Raw genomic sequence first — 17158 nt, forward strand, 5'->3', positions numbered from 1 at the left:
CCGCGCGCTGTTTTCTTTTAGCAGCTAGTTTTTGTGCAGAAGATGTGACTCGTGTTGATTTTTGCACAGGAAAGTTGGATCCATGTGACTGCTGGTGATCATTTCTCGCTTCCTTGGTGCGGACGGAGTGATGCGGAGTGGACAGGATCGGATTGGGAATGAAACTTGGGTCGCGCGCTGGCATGGCACGTCAGGTGTTTCGGCGCGTGGATAGAGGCTCCTTCTCTCTGTCATGGTGTCAACATCCGCGGTGAGTTCGCCTGGAGCACCATGGAGGAAAGAAAGGGACTTTTCGTCTGTCTTCTGCTCGCGGCGCAGCTCTGCCTGAGCTCAGCGCAAGTCCTCAGAATCGGTAAGCGCAACAGCTGTTTACGCGCGGTGTTTGTCGGCTGGACGGAGTCAGAACCAACAGTGTGTGACTGTATATGAGTTTTTCTGTCAGACAGGAGAGTCCTGGCTGACATCTGTGTTGTCCAAAATCACTCCACCATCTTCGAAGTCAAGTACCGTCTTTGAGACCTGAAAGTTTTTATAGTTTTCTCCTTTTTTCCCCATTTGGTGTCAATTAAGTGGCATTTTGTATCCCATGAAAGTGTTTGTGGGATTACTTTATTATTACTTTATAATCTATTTATTATGTTATACTGTCAGTGAGGTTGTGTCACAAAAGATAACCTGCATCAAAGGACCAAATGCACCTTGACAACTTCACTCCCCGCTGGTTAATTTAGTGTGTGGAGATAAATGTTGCCACCCATCAGCCCTTGTTGAGCCCGCTAATGCAGTGTTTTTCATTGCTATGCAGAAAGCAAAGGTCGTTTTAAATAATGAATTATAAATCACATAGAAGATTCCCCTTCATTAATTCCTCTTCTTGCTTTCAAAAATGCCACTGATGAAGGAAACGTTTTTAATACATAATAAATACTAGAACTCTGACTCCAAATGATATTGTGAACTTTCAGCATACTTTGGTTTGTTTGAAGCTCAGACTCCATATAATATGTTTCAAATCTTTTAAATTTCAACTGGATTTGAAGTTACATTCACCCAGACACACACACAGCTGAAAGTAATAGATCATTGATCCCTCCCTATTTACTCCTGAGACTCCTGTTGAGGCATTTTCATTCAAAATATGTCCCCCAGCAGCGGATCTTCTCAAACACTGAGACCTGTCCATCACTGAGATGGATGCAATGCGCGGGCGATGTAATCATCCTCAGTCCTGCTGTCACGTAGTGGAGTGGAGTTCAGAGGAGTGAGGGAACTTCACCTGGACTTGATTAGACAGGAGGTGGCTGGTGAGCACTGTGGGCTGTGTTCATTATCCGTCTCACTTTCAGGCTTTTGAGTCAGACCAGAGTCGGACTGTAATATGTGGATCTAATTGACTGAATGAATTGAGAATTGGTGTCGCCGCCACTGGTTCTTAACTTGGAGTGCTAGAGGCAGGAGGAGGTTCACACACACACTGCTGGTCCTGGATCAAATATCATACAGCAACTCTGTATAAAGCTTGAGATTTATTTCATCATCTTCTTTTTTTACACTAGAAATCATGGTTTTACATGTTTAGGTTAGGAGTTTATAATGTTTCACAATATACAGTAATGTATCTGAAGGTGCAGTATCTTACAGTACCATTTATAATACTACAATTAAACATATTATAAGTTCAATTTTATATTTGTGTTTTACAAATGACAATTAAGCCATTAGGGTCCAGGTTGTGAGCTTACATCCTTTTGTTGGGTGTACCTTTTGACAGGATAGCCTTTTTAGCTTGAACCCCACCCAAACAGTCTTTGGGTGGGGTTTCTGATAAATTGAAGATCCCCTCCATACATGTTTTAAGACATATAGAAATACTCTGTATTTGAATAATAATGTGTGTCTGATGTGGTTTTTCCACAAGTCCAAAAGCAATTCCTTTTTCCCTCATTGAAAAATCCAGAACCTATGAATATGAAAATATTGTTCACTTCAAAAGTTTAACAGCTTCTCAGTGTATGTGCACTGGAGGTTTCAGGTTTCTGCATCATACTTGTGTAAGTTGCACACAGTCCTGCTGGTACGTACACATGAGTAAAAACATCCTTCTAGCATCAGGAATCATTCTACACACTGTAGGTCAGACATTTAAGTGAAGTAACAGTAAATAAAGCACATTTTGAGTGGAGGGGGACTTTAAAAGGCTAAAAGGACAAAGAAGGTAACATTGAATTATAGAGAATATACACCAGCCAACTACATATCTGCTACATTACTGATTTGAAAAGGGTTACTGTTGTGTTTAAGCATTAGACGAGCCATTAACAACATCTTGCACACAGGAGTCCACCCAGCACTGAACTTTTGAGACCAATATTCTTTCTTTAGCATAAATGCATAACATTTAACATATAACATATACAGTGTTGTCAAGGATCACCCAAAATGTGACCAAGATATTTATGAGCGAGACACTCTCAAGACACTCTTTCTGAATCCAAACATATATGTTAGCATTTCTGTTTTGCTATTTCTCGTCAGCTGACACACTGTATACAAGCTAAGTCTTGTGTCTTTTTGTAAACTGCTACTTATGAAAATATATTTTTTGCCAACCGGAATCTAAAAATCATACTATAGGCTGTGTATCTTGATAACACCTTGATGTGTTAGATCTCTTTTTAGCATGGACGGCATTTGTTCATTTGATCTGGTGAAGTGCACAGTTGCACATGCGGGGGGTTTCTGATCTGGAGTTTAGCTCTGGGTCACACATTAATATTCAGGACCATTCCAGACCTATAAGTTCAGGTTTGATGGTTCAGTCAGAGCCCCTTGAATAACACAAGGGCCCGAAATTCACAAGATTTACATACATAGACACCATCAGTGTGTGTGTGTGTGTGCAAGTGAGAGAATTCGCAGAACTGCAAAGTCTGGCTCCAGATGTCTCTTTCTGTTAAACCAAGTTGCTTAAGTGAAGTTGGAGCTGTATCCTGCATTTATAAAAGGGGTACCTGCTTAATTTTATTCATTAGCTTCTTTCTCTCCCAACAACTGGCCATTAGGAAAACGAATGAATCCGTTCTCTGCCAAATTGCCAAGAGTTTTGGAAAGTTGGCCTCACTTCTGTCAAAGATATGCACACAGATAAACTGTGGAATTGGCGACCTCAGTAGTGTGATTGTTTATCATGCAGGACGTTTTGGTCATGAGAAAAGAGAGGGAGCTGTAGTTTGTCATGGAACTGAATGGTACGTCTGTATTCATTTGTATGTATCGATCCTGCGGTCACTTGCATCCTTTGCATCCTTTTGGGTCTGGGTTAGTGGCACATGTGTCTGTCTGACTTGTGAGCACAGATAGATGTGATTTGGGAAGATTTTGAGAGACTCAACCTGAAAGGAAGGCGTGCCTTCTTTTTGCATGATTGCAACTGTAACACATACTGCTTTCATGGTCAAAAAACAAACAGGGAGAAAAAGGCAAAGTACAGCTAATAATTCCTTTTTTCGCTGTCACTTTAGTGGTAATGCAAAAAAGGGTTAAGTTCTTAAATAGAAAGCTGTTATAATTCCGTCAAAATGCTAATTATCTTATAATGTTTGCTGAATAAGCATTGCATATTGATTTGCGGACCAAAAACATAATATAAAATGAAATTAATGAATTGTACATCATTCTCAAGTGCACAGTGATGGGCTCTTGATGTAGGCATGGACATGATGTCTTTCAGATGCTACCTCTCGTCCTTTTAGTGCCCTTGCAGTTATTTCTGTCTCTATTTTTTCTCGTTTTCTGACATCCCTGATTGCATTTTGCGTCTTGTTTGCCCGTTTTCACGGCTCCCTTGATTTGTTGTCGGGAACGAAATGTTTCCCCTGTGTTTTCTCAACCAGGGTGCAGTGAAATGTCTGTCATTCAGTTTGACACCTGAGACCCCCCCCTTTTTTTACCCTCCCAGATGCATTTCCTCCTGCCTGTAGCGACATCGCCTTTCCAAAGTGCACGGCGGCGATCCCTGTTGTCAGAGAGACACAGATGGCTGTAGTTTCTGTCACTCTCAGCAAAAAGGGGAACTCTCTGACGTTGTCCAGCTCAGTGATCTTTCACAGCTGTTAGAAAGATCCACATTTCTTCTATCTCAGGTCTGAGTGGCAGTATGATATGTGACTGCCCTCTAATGAAATGTAGTACTAAATAAAAGATGACTCAACCACAGTGTGCTTTTTTGTGATCCCCAACTGGGGTTCAAACAGAGACCAATATAAATATTTCCCATTAAATTTAGTTCTCTCTCTCCCTCATGTTGATAGTGTGAGAGTCAATGCTGGTACAATAATTAGGAATAGAAACCCTGCATGTTAATGTACCTTAATGGCACGTAATCATTCCATTTTCAGTCAGTAGTGTGTAAATCTAGTATTTCCTAGAACTGCGGCAGCCTGGTCATTTGAATGATAAAAAAAAGCAATGTGAGACAACAACACAAAGCCCCCCTCCGTAACCTGTATGCAGATTGCACCAGGGTATTAAAAATGCCTCAGTAATCTCTATGGAAATGGAAGGTTAGCACATGTCGTTATCTGCAAGTCAAAGAATATATTTTATTCAAAACAGAATCATCCGATTGTTCACTTCATGTTACGTACATACATGTTATTCTGTATCACAGCTTCCTCGTCTTAGTCCTTCTAATGAAGAAGAAAATACCACAAACTTTGTTAAATAACCACCATTGAGGCAAATGGGAAAAAAAACCAACTTTGATTTCGTGTTAACGCTCATCCCCAATTTGGCCATAATGAGCTGCCCTGTGTTTTAAGCAGCCGCGGTGCAGCTCGAGTGTGCTTATATTTTATGCAGATAAAATCTACCTGCAAACCCCAGATGCATGTTAAAAGGCATTTATGGAGTCCTGTGGGTCCTCTGAAACTTTTAACACTCATTTACGCTGTCTTGTAGGCCAGATGGATGTGTGTTCCTGAGGCAAATTATTCCTCATTATTTGGGAGCTGAATGAATGCTTTTAGTGCTCCGAGGAACATTAATTCATTTGCCTAGGAAAAAAAACACCTTGTTTGAAAAAAAATGCCAGTTTTATGACTGCAGCAGTCACAACCCGCTATAGAGTTCAAGCTAGTCTACGAGAAGGGATGACGCATGAATAAGTGAAACACAATTATTTGTAATTAAACAAATTAAGTGACGGATGGATGGATGGTGTGAGATTCTCCATGCACACACACGCATACACACAAACAAACATCTTTATCTCCCCGATGGGTTGTTGAAAAGATTGATCAGGTCTGCGTGACAGGTTGGCACAAAGCTGAGATTCGTTCTTCAGCTTTTTGTTTTATGTTTTCCTCCCACCGCAGCAGGCAGATAAGTCTCTCATCCAACCGTTGTGCTGTACCACATATTCACATATTTTTTATGGTCCGCTTTTCTTCCAATCACAGCCATGTACCTGGTAATCACAGTAATTGCAGAAGAAATGGCATTTTTATGTTGATGGCCTAATGGCCCTTGATTATAATTACTAATTGGCTGCCGTTGCATTAACAAGGATTTATTTGCGTCCGGGACATCTTTTGAATGCCTGCATCGGTGTTTGAATATGTGTGTGTACGGTCGTGTGAATGCATGAGAATCTGTGGTGTTTCTAAACAAATTAATATGCCTTAAGCATACATAGAAAACCAGTCAAAGCTTTACAGATAAGTTATTTTGTGTAATCTGAGGGAGTGACATGTGTCAGCCTCTGATCATGACCGCCAATTAACCAGGTCGAATTCATTTTGTCCATCTGTTGTGACGGCAGAAATAATTCAGTATGCCTCAAATGACTCCTCTGGACCTTTAGTGCTGCCTGTTTGTGGAAATGAGAAACTGTACTTCAAAGGGCCAGTTCACAGTAATACAAACTCTGATGTACCCCATAGTGTCACTCCAGGGGCCAGGTTCATAAAAACCAGTGCAAATCAAGTGAATAACCTTGCAGTCTTTACACTGGATTGGTAAACTCTTTGCTGTGTTGCACTTCTCAGTTGGGCTGGGTATTGAACCGCCATCTGAGAAGATTAATACCACTCTCGTGTTTGAACTATGAAGCTATAGCCAGCAAGCGATTACTTTAGCTTAACATAAAAACTGGAAGGGGGGGGGGGGGCACTGACTTCCTGGAGCCTTGTTGTCACTGTGTGGTTGCCAGGCAAGATATAGTTACGCCACACCAAAACCACAACTTGCTGTTTTCACATTTGGGTTTTTGTATGGATTAAACAAACAAGGTATAACGTAAGCTTTAGAGGTGCTGGTAGGTTTTAGAGCCAGGCTAGCTGTTTCCCCCTGTTTCCAGCTTTTGTGCTAAGCTAAGCTAACCGGCTGCTTGCTGTAGCTTCATATTTACCTCACAGACATGAGAGTGGTAGCTGCTGTAGTGCTCCTGAGCAAACCAAACAATCACAACACGCATGAAGGACTTCTTCTCCACTTAGATTCGATTTAGATTTATTTACTTCTTTTCTGTCGTTTCTGTTCTGACACATCATTTTAGAGTGAGTGTAAAACTGTAATGTTTTTTAAAAAGTATATAAGCTTGTGAAGTCATTGTTATCTTTTAATCACTACAACGCATCAGCAGCAGAAGAAAGGCAGGAAACATTTTAGTGGAATTGAACAAATAGTACTGCAAATAGACCAAATTGTTTGTAAATAGATTCAGTTTGAGCAAAACGTGCTGTCTCATGCTGAGTATGAATGTAACTACAAGACAGACAATTACCTGTCCAATGATGTGTTACTGATGTGACTTGACTCGTCTTACAAAGAAGCCTGTTTTGAACCTCCATGAGGAGCTCTTAAAGCCTTTTTATTTCCTGCCCTTTCACTCTGCGGGAGCAATTACGCCACTGCCATTTCATCTTTGCCTTTGAGTCCACACTTCACATCTTCTGCACGCCGGATGACAGGATGTTGATGAGGAGTTTCGGGGCTATTTCAGAAGTCTGTCTGAACAGCATTGTTTCTTCAAAGCCTCCTGACAGCTGGTCCATGCAGTGAGTTGTGCGTGGCCTTGGGTCCCTGTACCGTAAAAAGTGAGAACAGTGGAGGAGCAGCTACCTTTAAATCCATATGACTTTCTCCCCACTTTGGAAAACAAAGTGTTGAGAATATACTTTATGCCTTCGAGCACTTCATATTCATCTTCATTTGCATGCTTCTGTGGGATTTCCAAATTAATTCTCTACTTGTAGAATCTTGAAGCTTGGGGCACTGGAACTACAAATGTTATCTTTTATTGTGGACATAACGTATTTATGGCTTTGTTTATGGCCGGGAGATTTGGTTTGCATAAAAAGAACTATCCGAAATGACCCTCATTAAGTCAGGCTGCAGAGAACATTTGGTGTAATTTTAGATTGTGCAGACTGCTGTGCTGCTTTGTACAACAAATATTTATAAATGTGCCTCGTCTGGGTTACTGTAGACTTATTCAACTGTTTTAGTGTGTCCTTTCCATGTCTGGCCTCTGTGAATGGGACAAAACCACAGTTTGTCTACTGTAATGTGTTCTACTTGATGTCAGTTATACAATATGGTACCACTTTCTAATAAGGTGCCCTTTGCAAAGGGGTTATAAATTGTAACTATGTCTTTATTAATGGTTAACAACACTTTCTCGTATAACTTTTGGGTTGCCAGCTTGTGACTGGTTAGTTAAAAGTTAAAAGGGCTACAGACGATCTGAACCAAAATCCCTTTCAACTGCAGACTTGATGATTAAATTGATTTTTACTGACGAAGTGACAAAAGTGTTTATTAATGGATTACCATTACATATAACAGCATTAAATAGAAAATGGGATGTTTTATAACCTGGCAAGCTGAATTGTGTCCTTGTTAATGGCTTATAACTGATCTATAAAGCATTACTAAATTACTTAAGAATTATTAATAAAGTCATTTGTTACAACTTACTGTATAAACCCTTTATAAAGGGTGCTTTATTAGAACATTTTGTGACATCCAAAGCATGAACTCAGCTCACTTCAGGAGTTCACGTTAGCTCCTCTGTTCTGTAACTTCCTGTGTTCAATAAAATACAAGCAAATCCATCAGTACAAGTTATTTAGTGCAGAGTACATGTGCACTCATATATATGTATATATACGTAATTACCAAATTCTACAGATTAAAATGTTTTCCATGTTACAAACATTATTTATTTCACAATTCATTATTCATTTTCTTCTATTTGTTCGTATTTAAATTCACGTTTTTATGTCCCACTCGTTTATCTGTCATCACAAGGTTTCACTATCCAGTGTTTTTAGGTGTGCAGCTGCCTGCATACTTAATGAGTACTTTCATGATACTAGACGATGCTTTTGAAGCACTCAGTAAATGGCATATCATTAGTGACAGGTCAAAATGTAACAGCCTTGTTTTTCACCTGTCACTAATGACTTGCTTTGTTGAGTTTGTGTGGTGGGTTTTTGAAAGGCTTTCATTTAACCAATTGTGACAGAATTTCTCAAACCACACAGGAGCACAGAAGCCATCAAATTAAGATCTGTTATAACAGAGACTGCTGCACTGACAGTGTTTGTGCACATTGGTAGTGAAAGCTATTATAAAACTCTCCTGATTTCAACTTGGTCTTTGTCTTTGTCCTCCATCTCTGTCTCCAGGTGGTATTTTTGAGACCCGGGAGAGTGAGTTAGTGAGTATGGACGAGCTGGCGTTCAAGTTTGCTGTAAATAACATAAACCGCAACAAGACCCTGATGCCCAACACTACTCTCACCTACGACATTCAGAGGATCAACCTCTTTGATGGCTTTGAGGCTTCCAGGAGAGGTAGGACATGATTACATAGAAGCAGCTTTAGAGCTTACCTGTTATTACTGTAAGCGATGACAACATAACCAATTATACACCTAATTATACACCTAAAATAATAATTTATGTGTCGTTTGTTGATAGCAAGCTCTGAAATAGCTGGCAACTCCAGAATAAAAGGAAAATGAGAACTTTCTTTGGTTTGAGGGTTATTTTACTACTTTCTTCTTCTTCTTTTCCAGAGTGGGACAAATTAATTGATGGCATTTTAATGTCTCTGTATGCAGTTTGTAGCATGCTAATATTGAATCAATATGATTTGCGTGGCCTAGCTTAATTACTGGATATAGGGAATCAATAGCAAAGGGAGGGAAATGCACCTTTTAAACCTCCAAACATGGACGTATTTATTTACTTATGATGTTTCTGATTCCATAAACAAAATATTAAACCCTCACCTCTGGAAAAGGTGTATTTTTTCTGAGCTGAGTGAGGCTTGACTAATATCGCCATTTAGCATACAGTAGGCTAACAGTGACCATAAAAAAGGAATCCATGTGCTTGTCTCACTTTGGGTAAGAAGAAATTTGAATTGTTTAAAATGTCACACAGACGCACACCTGCACAATTACACACTATTGTGCACACACATGTACAGGGTAGAGGAATGCAGGGTGTATTGCTATGCAATACAGGTGTGTGTTTGTTTGCCTTCGATGTGGTTAAAAACAAAGTACAAGAAATATAAACAGAGGTGTAAGAAGTACTCAGATCCTTTAGTAGAAATACCATGGTATGGTACTAAGTATAATCAGCTAAATACACATAACGTAGCAGTTGTCATTATGCAGAATGGCTCCTTTCACAGTGTTATATTGTTATAGAATATTATATTATTCTGTTTTTTTCACTAACAAATACATGTAAGAGCATTTTATGTTGTAGTTTGTCAATGTGGAGCCAGTTTTAGATACTTCCTATACTACTGGGTAGATTAGTATAGTCCTGCATCATATCATATAAGCATATACAGCTTTTTTAATGTAAAAAGTAACAATTAACTGTAAGTGTGAAATAAATGTAGTGGAGTAAAAAGTACAATATTTCAAACTGAAATGTAATAGTTGTAGTAGAAGCATAGAATGAAAATATACTTGTGTATGTACTAAATACTCAAAACCTGTAATCAACAACCATCTGACTTTGTGTCCTCTACCACCAGTGTGTGACCAGCTGGCTCTCGGGGTGGTTGCTGTGTTCGGCCCTTCTCACAGCTCCTCGGTCAGTGCTGTTCAGTCCATATGCAACGCTCTGGAAGTCCCTCACATTCAGACCCGCTGGAAACACCCGTCGGTGGACAACAAAGACACCTTCTTCATCAACCTGTATCCCGAGTACACCGCCATCGCCAGGGCCATCCTGGACGTAGTCACTTTCTTCAAATGGAGGAAGCTAACAGTGGTCTATGAGGACAGCACGGGTAGGGCCCATTGTTTTTATTAGTCAGATCGCAACTTTCAAAACTGATACGCAGATATACTTCAAGATCCTGCCATACATTAAAAGAGACATAATGGAAGGTAAACCCACTTGATTTTGTCAGCCTTTTATGTGGAAATAAAAATGGATTTGCAGAAGGAAAGTAATATCAAACTGAGTTATAGCAGGGATTTCAAACAGGTAGGGGTAGATTCAGAGTTTATTTCACTCTGCTACAGAACAATTCAGCTCAGAAATCTCTCACTTAATCTCTCTTATTGTCCTTAAGATCAGGAAAACATCTTCATCACCATATTATGATATATTAAATCCTAAACAATATCTTGTCTTATGATATCAATATTATAATGATACATCACCCAGCTCTACACCTGAATATGAATTTGAGGTTTGAAAAGAAAAAAACACTCTTTTTCTGAATATCTACAATAATAACTGACTGGAGACTGAATTTTTTAAATCATTTTATTTCCCACTGCATTACTGCTGATATCAACCATAACATTGCATGACATTTGAAGTGAAGAACTGAAAGGGAGACGAGGTCAAAAGTGCTGGCTCATGTTTTCTGGACCTCACAATATATTCATTTGGTTGTAATTACTCACAAAATGCAATTCCACTGTCTACCTCAGTCACCATCCTCGTGCTGGCCAGTGAACCCAATCTGTGACAGGGCACGAGTGCCTCATATCAAACAGCTGCCAGTATTCCTGCCCTCTGACTTCACGCTGCAGAGAGCCAAACCACAACACAGACGGCCTCGAATCCAGCGGTGTCCCGTATAGAATCTCGGCCCACGACCCAGAGAATATGAAATGCCGCTGTTGAAATGTCAATGTTTATAGATTTCTTTTTTACCTATTATCTTTGATCAGAAATGGATTTCCCTGAAATGTCACGCGGACACACACCTGCACAATTACACACTACTGTGCACACACATGTACAGAGTAGAAGAAAGCAGGGTGTGTGTACAGGCTATGCAATACAGGTGTGTTTGTTTGCCTTTGATGTGGTTAAAAACAAAGTACAAGAATCTGAGAAGATGTAAGACATTAAGCAAGAGGTTGGACAGCAGGGTGATGCATTGAATGGGGATTACATCCCTCAGTTAACGGATAGGGGTCCCAGCTGTCATGTCCCTGAGCAAAACCCTGAACCTCAGGAGGGGTGTTCTGCATCTCACCCTGACCTATGACCTCCCTGCAGCGGAGGAAGGAAAAGCAAATGTTTAAGAGGGGATTAATTAAACATCTTTTTTTTTAGGTCTGATGCGGATGCAGGAGTTGATCAAGGCTCCGGCAAAGTTCAACCTGAAGATCAAGATCCGCCAGCTGACCCCGGGTAACCAAGATGCCCGGCCGCTGCTTAAGGAGCTGAAGAAAGACAAGGAATTCTTTATTCTCTTTGACTGCTCCTATCGCATGGCTGCGGAGCTCCTGAAGCAGGTTTGTGCAGGGATCGAGACCTTTTCATTAGTTTGTTGTACAGATTTTACAACACATTTATGTGTCCTTTGATGATTCTTTACCAACACGAAGTCTTTTTATGTCTTCTATAAATCTTATAAAACCTATTACCTTGTTTACTAAGGCTTCTATTGTGATTTTAATGATAGCCATTAAAGGATATGATAAAGAAAAAGTTGTTGACTTGCCTCTTCAGGATGAAATAGCACTTCCCTTATCATAGTCAGAGTTTTAAATGGTCCACAACTGATTTCCCATCACATGGATTTGAATGATCGTTTTAAATGACATAAAATGAAATAAAACCAAATGTATAACATTTGATGCACCAGTGCAAAAGAGAGATGACCAGCCAAATGACTTTGTTATTGAAGATGTGGCACTGTAGCTGTGGCACTGGAGAACTCATCATATTTAAAATAAGAGATATGGCCTGGCATCTTCTCATTACTTTATTTCTTCTTTTCATTTTGCAGCTTTCATCGATGGGAATGATGACGGAGTACTACCATTTCTTCTTCACGACTCTGGTGAGTTAGAAAAATGAACAACTAGTTCAAGTTGTTTGATGGGAGATACCAGACCGAGTAAAACTAAGCTCATCTTGGCCTCAAACTGGCCTTGTAAATGTTAACAAATGTTGCTGTGGTTCATCATAACACAGTAAAAGGCACAGAAAACGACACCCTGAACCAGAGCTTACATCTCTATCCTGCTCTTTCTCTATCCATCGTTTGCACACATAAACACAAACAAACACACCTATTCTTCCCCTCCTGCTCCTCACCTCCATGTCCTCTCTCCCCTTGCAGGATCTGTTTGCCTTGGACCTGGAGCCGTACCGCTACAGTGGGGTCAACATGACGGGCTTCAGACTGCTGAACGTTGATGACCCGTGGGTAGCCTCCACGATGGACAGGTGGGCCATGGAGAGACTGCAGGGTCCCAAACAAGAGAGTGGCCTGATGGACGGAATCATGACTGTAAGCCCCGTACTGTTATTTCACAGAGCAGAGCACTAACAATACAAACACCTCCTAAGCTGAAAGCCAGTGGTGCACATTTGTATGCTGCACGCACGTCTGCATCCGATTGCAAACTGCAAACATCTGCCAACCTGTAAATCTTGATAGGAGCTATATTTCAAATGTTAAAACTGTAATCCTCCGTTATATTTGTTCCATCATCATATCTATGCTATATGCTGTTTACTTCTCTAATGGCAAACTTTTCCTGGAGTTACCATTACAGTGTCATCTTCTTGCATTTTCCTTTTCAAGACATGCTTTCTCAGTTTCTTACTCGAATTCAGCTGTTTACTTAGGTTTAGTTGTATACTGCACATGGGCTTTTAAGTGTAGTGTGAGAAAAAAAAGCAATCCCATTCCTCTCTCTGCCTCGTCCGCAGACGGACGCAGCCTTGATGTACGACGCAGTGTTCATGGTTGCTGTTGCGTCCCAGCGTGCCACTCAGATGACCGTCAGCTCCCTGCAGTGTCACCGCCACAAACCCTGGCGCTTCGGACCACGCTTCATGAACCTCTTCAAAGAGGTCAGTGTCCGATAAGGGCTCGAATCACAGAGAACTAAAATAAAAAAAAAACAGTTACATCACCAACGTGACTTGAAAAAACTCCTGTTGCTTTTAGCTTGACCACTATGCATTTTTGATGATGTGTTTCGAAAGAGCTTCATGAGCACGAGATCCTTCGTGTAATGCCTCTATTGCAAACATGACACTCACGAAAAACTGGATGTCAGATCATTTCATGTGATACTTTATATCTTTGTATACTGTATAGGTTCCCTCTGACAGGTCATGCTCTGCTTCTGAAAGTACACAACATGAAAATATACGGTATTTATGTGCTTATAAGTTGAAAGCATGTAGCCTGACTGTCAGACTGGGATGCCTACAGACAGAAATGAGGCCTTTGATGCTTGAGTGTTTTGATCTCTTAAGTCTTAAATCCAGCAGAGGACCGTTGCCTGCCATGAAGAGGGAACATTATCATTCAATCCCCTCACTCATATTTTCCTCTTCATGCCCCCCCCCCCTCTTGTCCTCCTTTTCTCCCTCTTTCTTTTTCTTTCACAGCTCACTGTCTCTCCTCTTCAGCTTTTCGTTTTGTTTGCCACTGCCCATCCTTTGAAGCATCTGTCCTCCTGTGCTATTCATCACTAGATAAGAGCCTTTTTGATTGCAAGAGCCAGTAATATGTCTCACACAGCACTCAATTAAACACCATTTCTGACAAGAGAGTCAGAATATGAGGACACAGCTTTCATTTCAATGGCTGAAATTAAATTCCAGGCACTATAACCTGTGTGTTCTCTCTCTCCTACAGCTATTATGGTACACAATATTCAATTCCTGAATTGTATTTTAAATGTGTGGACACGCTTTTGTTATTCATTTCAGAGCACAGAAAAGAGGGTTTTTCTTTTTTTTAAGTCTATTTTGATTGATATTCCTTATTCATGTTCATAATGTGCAAGAAATGTTTCTTCACTTAGAAAATGATGCAGGAAAAATTTCCTGTCATGAGGAACTTCTCTCTAGCTGTCCAGAATTGAGAGAGACACAGAGAAAAGATATTACTATTATTTTCTCATTTTTCACATGAGAAATAAAACTTGATATTCTTTGTGCTACGTCTATGACTGTATAATAGCCTCAGTTTCAGCATTTTGACAAATTCCACTTGTTCAGGTTCAAGACTTTCTTGTTCCAGGGGAAAGCTGTCTTGTAGCGATACATAAATTTCACCTCATACTCAACATGAATTAGGATAAGGTGACGGTGGCTTGGTGTCACATGGCACTACTCATGTTTTGAGTGTTCAGGTATACCTCCTTTGAGCTCTCTCAGTATTTAGCAAAAGAGTAAGATGTAAGATATCGTCCAAAAATGTCAAATATATGCAGCCTACAATAAGTAAACAAATAAAAACATTGACATGTATTACATGAAGCAAAAGAGGACAAGGGAAAATGTTAAATTAAGTCACTTTTTATAGGATATGAAAGAAATTCAGAGGTCTACAGACAGCCAGGCATATTTGGAGACGCCATTTAGGTGTATAGCCACATGTTGTAAAAAACACTACAGCTTGTAAAATCTACTGTATGTTCTTTTGCATTTATATACCAACTCAAATGAACTATTTGGATATCCATATAAATGTAGTCAAACTTTCATGCATAGTGAGATTGCATCACAGAACAACCTGTAGACGTCTTCAAGCCTTCACCTGACGTGATCCAGCGAGACCTCCAGTCGTCTGTCAACGCTGACTTTTTCTCGCTGCCTCGATCCCCTTCACTTCGCCTCCTGGGAGTCTGCACCAGAGCTTCAATGAGGCTCCGCGCGTGCACTCACTAAACTCAGACGGCATTTGAGACTATCTCCCACTCCTCTCTCTCCCTCTGCATCTCTTCTCCGTAGGCACAGTGGGACGGACTGACAGGGCACATTGTTCTTAATAAGACGGATGGCCTGAGGAGAGACTTTGATTTGGACATCATCAGCCTCAAAGAGGACGGCACTGCCAGGGTGAGCACAAGGCCTGGAACAGCCAATTACACCTCTCTCATGCTGCTTCCACACTGGCTGATTCATTCCATTAAGGCATGTGTGTGTATGAAAGAGAGAGAGGTACCGTAGAGATGTTGTTTCCTATAATCCATCCACACGTTTATTATTTGGTTTGTCCAGTCATGAATTTCAATAACGCTGCGACAACTGATTATTTCTTTCCACACTGTCTACGCTTCATCTTGCCCTCTTCACATTTTCAAAGGGTGTTGTGGAGGGGGGAAGTCGCCTCACGAAAAGGTGGATCAAGGTTTGTGCCAGTGCCATGTTTGGTCCAAGCCTTTGTTGTACGCACTCCCCTCGATTCTCTTCCGTCTTTTCTCACTCTGTATGCCACTCACCTCCATGCTCCTTGCCTTGTCAACCTTGTTTCTCTTCACTGAGCTTGTGTACAGCAGTGCCATGTATTTGACATTTCAGTTTTCCCTGTGTTTGGGTCCAGCCATTGCTCTGACACTTGCCCAAACTTTGTCAGCAGCTGTTGACAAAATATTATGCCCCGTTGTTTCAGTAGACATAACGATACCTCAGTTAGAAGTAAGATGTAAGTCCTGAAATTTCATTTAATGTAATAAGACAAAAATAAGTGAATCTATCTGACCAATCCTCCACTTTTGTCAGTCCACTACTTATAATGTGCTTCACTATTAGACTGCCTTCATACTTTCATGGCAATCATACAGGCGAGCAGTATTTAATTGCAGCCAAGAGGGATCCAGCTAGCAGAGGAGACGACAGCGTAAGTCGGGCATCAAGACTTTCTGCAAGAGATTTCCTTTGTTGAGCTTCAGTTGACACAAGTTAAAAGCTCCCTCCAATGCTATTGTTAAAGATGTGTATCAAATCAGCCTTGTTCTTATCAAATCGTTCTATGTCAAATTAAGCTCTGCTTATCACCTTGAAACCACTTAGACGAATGAAAGAACGAATGTTGAATTAATTCATCCCCTCAAACACAGTTTGCTGTCAGTAAGTTCTTCCTCTTCCGTCTGTCTCAGTTGCGAGACAGACAGGTATGTAGGCAGGCAGCAGCTGTCAAGGTGCAGAAGCAGTGATTTATACTGTAATTTTAATTCCATTCAGTACTTTTAGCCCTCAAAAGCCTCCCCTCAGAGGAAATACCACAACATGGTAAGCACATCACATAAGACGCTTGACTTTATGGTCATGAAAAAACGAATTATCAGTCCGTTGCAGTTGTGTCAGTTCTTGGGCACTGGAGTGTTAAATACACTCTGAAGGGGTTGATGGGACTAAACAAAGTGGAAGTCTCCTGGGAAATAAAGTATCTTCTCTTAAAGTTGTTGACTTTCTGGAAATAACGTTACCCCCCCCACGTCTAAGCTTTCTTGGCCTGGCTTAGTATGTCTCCTGCTCTCTGGTAACGGTTTTCCAGTCTGATTTGGTTCTGGATGGAGATGAGCTTTAGGATTCATAGATAACATTTTTACTCCCAGCGTATGAGAGAGAATTCCTGTCAGTTTTTATAGCACACTTTGTTGTTGGAAGCTTCTCTGGTACACACGATAAATTTTGCAAGGCTACACACAGTAAATCCATGATTTAGGGGTTTAAAAGATGATGACTGTATGCTGTGCAGTAGTTCTAGGCTATATTTTAGCATTAGGTCAGATTACTTTGTTACTTAAACTTCAAACTGACTAACTGTGCAGTTGATGATATTTCTCAAAAATAACACTGTTATAAACATACAACTTGCACAGTCTGAGAGCAAAATACCCTCC

At 40.5% G+C, this 17158-nt stretch overlaps 1 protein-coding gene across 3 annotated transcripts in view; it reads left to right on the forward strand.

Annotated features, from left to right (window-relative positions):
- Window positions 1-270: 270 nt before the first annotated feature.
- LOC139295552 (glutamate receptor ionotropic, kainate 1-like) overlaps window positions 271-17158 on the forward strand; it is a 31395-nt gene continuing 14507 nt past the window's right edge. For 2 of the 3 annotated variants that reach the window (XM_070917752.1, XM_070917753.1), the window contains exons 1-8: window positions 271-352; window positions 8694-8861; window positions 10066-10323; window positions 11613-11794; window positions 12292-12345; window positions 12628-12798; window positions 13224-13367; window positions 15264-15371. In XM_070917752.1, the coding sequence (XP_070773853.1) occupies window positions 271-352; window positions 8694-8861; window positions 10066-10323; window positions 11613-11794; window positions 12292-12345; window positions 12628-12798; window positions 13224-13367; window positions 15264-15371 (1167 nt within the window). Of the gene's footprint in view, window positions 353-8693; window positions 8862-10065; window positions 10324-11612; window positions 11795-12291; window positions 12346-12627; window positions 12799-13223; window positions 13368-15263; window positions 15372-15618; window positions 15664-17158 lie in introns of all 3 variants that reach the window. The other variant, XM_070917751.1, reaches the window with a different exon arrangement.

The sequence above is a fragment of the Enoplosus armatus genome, chromosome 13 (assembly GCF_043641665.1).
Source record: "Enoplosus armatus isolate fEnoArm2 chromosome 13, fEnoArm2.hap1, whole genome shotgun sequence".
NCBI classification, from domain to species: Eukaryota; Metazoa; Chordata; class Actinopteri; order Centrarchiformes; family Enoplosidae; genus Enoplosus; species Enoplosus armatus.